Source organism: Peromyscus leucopus, chromosome 1 (assembly GCF_004664715.2).
Source record: "Peromyscus leucopus breed LL Stock chromosome 1, UCI_PerLeu_2.1, whole genome shotgun sequence".
Taxonomy (NCBI): domain Eukaryota; kingdom Metazoa; phylum Chordata; class Mammalia; order Rodentia; family Cricetidae; genus Peromyscus; species Peromyscus leucopus.
The window spans coordinates 181,164,522-181,169,517 of record NC_051063.1 but is presented as its reverse complement, the minus strand read 5'-3'; the positions used below and the strand labels follow the sequence as shown (position 1 = coordinate 181,169,517).

Genomic DNA, 4,996 nt, shown 5'->3' with positions numbered 1-4,996 from the left:
AGCAGCCAGCTTCACAGATGCATTCTATCTGCATAGGTGAGTTAATTTTCTTCAGGCACCCAATCTTCAAAGGACAGGGCAGTCTCTGGAAGGTAGGTGAGTTCAGACTTTCAAAATGATCTTTCTCTTTCAGGAAAGGGGTCCTGCACAGGTTGAAACTTCATTGTAGGAAGAATCAGCCAGAGACATGACCCCAACAAGATTTGTTGGAGGCTGCAGGTTGAGAGACTATCCTGGATTCCCACTTGATGCTTTTTTCTAAGACAATGATCTTGTGTCTGCTCCCAGTCAGGAGGGTTCCTGGTGACGAAGACAGTTTATTACTTATTCTCAGATTCATCTGTTCTATTTTCATTTTCTAATCTCAGGCTTGTGCAGTGGGTTGGTAAAACTCTGCCAGAATTTAAAGAGTTATAAGAGCAACTTTGAGAGTTGTTTGATATCCTCTGCATATTTACACCACAGATTTTGCTTTCCATTGGGGCTTTATATGCATGCAGATTTTTTTCTTTATTGGAAATGCCTGTGTACAGTGGCATAGTGAGAACTTAATATCCTTCTTAGAGGGCTATGTTATCTGGGTTGTGAAAAGAGGAGTAACTGGTAAATTGGTGTCTCTGTATCCAAATTTCAAGTCCATGGGCATTTGACTAAGTGAATAACTGCAGCCTAATGTCACTCAGGTCTGAGGCCTCTGATATGTCCACTTCCCCCAAGACATGGATCTTCATGTTCCCCTGAATTTGCTTTCTGTTTGTTTGATTTTTGAGACAGGGTTTATTTATGGAGTCCTTCCTGTCCTGAAACTTGTTCGATAGACCTGACTAGCCTCAAACTCATAGAGATCCTCTGGCCTCAGCATACTAGGAACTGGGATTAAAAACATGTGTCACTATTCCCAGCCCAGATATTGCTTTTGAATCACACAGATATGTCAATTATTATTGTGCTATGTGTTAGGTACCCATTATATCATTGACTGACAGTATATTAGTATCTGTCAATTTCTATAATACTTACAGTTATATTAGTTAAATTTTATGGCCCACAATTCAGAAGGCCTTCTCCTATTGTTCAACAGTTACATAGGTCTCTATTGTGTTTTATTTTTAATACAAATAATTGAAGAATCTCACTAGTGATCCTTCTATTGAGTAATCACCTTCATTTCATACTGTTGTAAATATACTGAATGTTTTTTTTTTTGCTATACATGACTTTAGTCATGGTTAAGTGTGATAGAGTTTTATTCAAAATAATACATGCCAAATTAAGTGGTTAAAATTAATGTTGAAAACACTTAAAAGCCAACATGAGCACATATATGTACATGCAGACATATGTAAATGCAATTACATTTGTGTGTTTGAAAAAGGAGAACTCAAATGTTATCATTCCTGACAGCTAGAAGCCTTACATCTTTTATTACTCTCTATTTTTTATTCCACATTGTACAGTTCTTCTTATTCTCTATTATTAATTCTCATTTTTTAACTTGGAGAAATTTATATGTATTTTGATCATTTGCATACTTACCCCACTCCACACAGTTACACCATGTTTTCAATTTCAATTATACAAATTGACCCACCCATGTTTTGCCTTTTAAATTTCTTAACACATAAAGCATAGCTTGTGGTGCCCACATGATATTGCACATGATATTGGGTGTGTGACCATCTACTATGCCATTGTCAACCTCCTATGGGCCACATTTTTTAAGGGAACTGACTCCATCTTACCTAGTAGCTATCAGTTGTCCATAACATCTTAGTTAGGGGTTACTATTTTCTGTGGAGGCATACAGTCTCCTCTTTTCAGCCTTTTACAAGTGGCTGAGAGCATTGTAACCTGTAGTGTTTCTGCAACCAGGACATTCATCTGAATGTAGTTTGGTCATTAGATCATCTCACCAGTGCACTGTGGATATTAAACCTGCAATTAACTGCAATGTGCTTGGAAAATGCTAAGACCTATTTATGGCATAATAAACTTTAGTTTTTACTACAATGTCCCAGTTAATTATCTGCAATTCAAACAATAGCAGTTCACTGAGACCTAGCAAACTATTTACTAGGAAGACACACATTAGCATTACTTATGAATGTAAGGTAATATTGTATATGCAGTACATTGTTTGGCATGCTAAGAAAAAGGAAGTCCAACTTGTTTAACAAGTGTGCTCTGGACATGTTTTGCATTGACCCAGGGCCATGACAGAATGGCCAACAGAGACATGGTTGTAGGGATTTTCTTCCTGTCCCAGACTGTACTGGGAATGCTGGGGAACTCAGCTTTGCTTTGCTGTTTTATCATTGCTGACTTCTCTGGAATCAGGGCAAAGCCCACTGATCTGATTGTCAAACACCTGGTCTGGGCCAACTTCATTGTTCTCTGCAGAGGAATCCCACAGACCATTGCTGCTTTTAGTCAGACTTACTATCTAGATTATGTTTCCTGTAAACTTGCCTTATATTTTCATCGAGTTGGCAGAGGAGTATCCCTTGTCTCCACATCCCTTCTGAGTGTCTTTCAGGCCATCACCATCAGCCCCAGTAATTCTCGGTGGGCACAGTTCAAGCCCAGAGCCCCCAGGATTATTGGTCCATTCCTGGGCCTATGCTGGGCACTACAGCTTTTGTTATATATTTTTATTTTTGTATATACAACCAATATAAGGGGTGGAAGAAATGTTACTGGAATACAAGATTTTGGATATTGTACTGTTATCAATTCTGAGAAACTGATCAGCATTCTTATTGTAATCCTAATAGCATTCAATGATGTCATGTTTTTGGCACTCATGACGTTGGCCAGTGGCTACATGGTATTCATCCTGCTCAAACATAAGCAGAGGGTGCAACACATCCACAGATCCCTGTCTCCTAGGTCATCCCCTGAAACCAGAGCCACCCAAAGCATCCTCACCCTAGTGTGCTGCTTTGTGATCTTTTATGCAACCTCTGTTGTCTTTACATCTTATATATCTGCCCGTGAAGGATCTAGGTGGCTGTCTAACACTGGTGCAGCCATGGCTGCATGCTTTCCAGCACTCTGCCCCTTTCTGCTCATCAGACACTACGCTTCCTTTTTCAGGCTCTGCTGCACTAGTTCTTACCAGACAACACACTGTGCTTGTATAGTCAGAGAACTCTAAAAGCTGTGCTGTTCGCATCCCTCTATCCATGTTTTCTACTCAGTTTCTATTCTGTGAACACACTGTCAATATCAACCTTTGCAAAAGAAACCCATTGTCTACAAAGTTTCTTCCCAATGCAGTTTGTCTTGTAGTCTGGGACACAGGTCAACCAAGATGTATGATATAAGTGCTGAAACAATCAGCACTCACAGTTTTAATGGAGAATATCACAATATCAGGGAGAATTAACCTGTGGGGTTTATGTGGAGTGTAGTCCTTCAGGTTTGCTTCTCTGAGGATGAGACTTTTTAAGTCAACATTGTCACCTTCCGTACAAAAGTTAACCATTGCAGATTGCACCTGGACTGTCAAATCAAGTGTTGGTGGCTGTCAGAAAGTAAGAACAAGTAAATAACATGAAAAATGTTAGAATGATTCAGTGATGGTAATGAAGCATGCCAGTGTTGGCTACTGAAGGGAATGTATATTTAATAGACAACATGTTTCTTAAATCTAAAGTATAACTCCCAGCCCTGTAAAGTATTTAGAAATACATTTTTAAAAGTCAGGTTTAGGTAAACTTTCAAATAAAATTGTTTAGAATTGAACTGTAGTAATTTCATGCACAATAGTAAGTACTGGAAACATTTACATATGTAAGCATTATGTTGATAGTTTAAATTAAGACAAATGAGACATGGGAGACTACAAGTGGATTAGCAGGTAGCACAGACTTTGCTGTCCCTGTTTTGAGGAGAAAGAAGTGGGAAGACTGTGTATTTGAGTTCAGCCTAGGTGGCATTGTGAAACTCTGTCACAAAATCCAAAAATATAAGAAAAGACAAATTTGGAAAGTTGGAAAGTTTTGGAGTATGATCAGATGTAAATCTAGGCTATATAATTAAAAGAGAACATTTAAGCAACTATGGTGCTATAAAGTCTCTCTGAGGAACATATGAAAATGGGAGGGTCGAATTGGAACAGGGACAGAGTGGGAGGGCAGGGATGGAGATATCATGATAGGTGGGGTATAAAAGAATAAGAAGAGGCAGGGTGCTGGGAGGCACTTAGGAATCCACAAGGATGACCTACCTTGGAGTGCTGGCAGTTTTCTAGATGGTACCTGGACTGGTCTACTCTGGTGGCCAGTCTAAGGAATACCCTAATTGTCATCATAGAGCCTTTGTCCAGTGACTGATGGAGGCAGATGCAGAGATCCACGGACAGGCTCCATGCTTAGCTCTGGGAATCCAATTGATAGAGAGAGAGGAGGGATTCTGCAGGCAGAGGATAGTGAGACAATGATGGAAAGAAGTGCAGAGATGACTGGCAGCACAAGTGGAAGCCCATGAACTGTAGACTAGTGGCTGTGGAGCCCCCACGGGACTGGGCTAGGCCATCTGGATATGGAAGACTATTGTTCAGTTCGAATTGCTTTGGGGGCACTCAAGCAGGTTGGTCGAGATCCATCCCTGGTGCATGGTCAGGCTTTTGGGAGCCAGGTGCCTGAGGTGTGATGCCTTGTTAAGGCTTGGTGCAGTCCGGAGGGGCTTGGATCTGCCTAGGCTCTAATGACTCCACATGGGAAACCTTGATTTGAGATGTGGGGATGTGGGGTGGCTTGGGAAGGAGCGCTGGAGGGTGGGAGGAGGGAGGAGGTGAGATCTGTGGGTAGCATGTACAATGAGTAGAAAATTTCTTAATAAAGATAAATGGAAAAAAGTCTCTCTGGGGGAGTAACTGTACCTGTTCTATTTTAAAGTTGTTGTTAGTATTGATCATTAACTTCCAAAGCTAACTGATGTAAAAGACTAATCTGCTCTGAAGAGAAGGGAATTCTGCCTGCACTTCCCATGA

The 4,996-nt window shown here is 40.5% G+C and overlaps 1 protein-coding gene across 1 annotated transcript; it reads left to right on the top strand.

Annotated features, from left to right (window-relative positions):
- The first annotated feature begins 892 nt into the window (after positions 1-892).
- On the top strand, positions 893-3,157 carry LOC114710883 (vomeronasal type-1 receptor 4-like). Its single transcript, XM_028895178.2, has one exon. The coding sequence runs from the start codon at positions 2,222-2,224 to the stop codon at positions 3,155-3,157; it is 936 nt and encodes a 311-aa protein (XP_028751011.1). The 5' UTR covers positions 893-2,221.
- Positions 3,158-4,996: the final 1,839 nt, after the last annotated feature.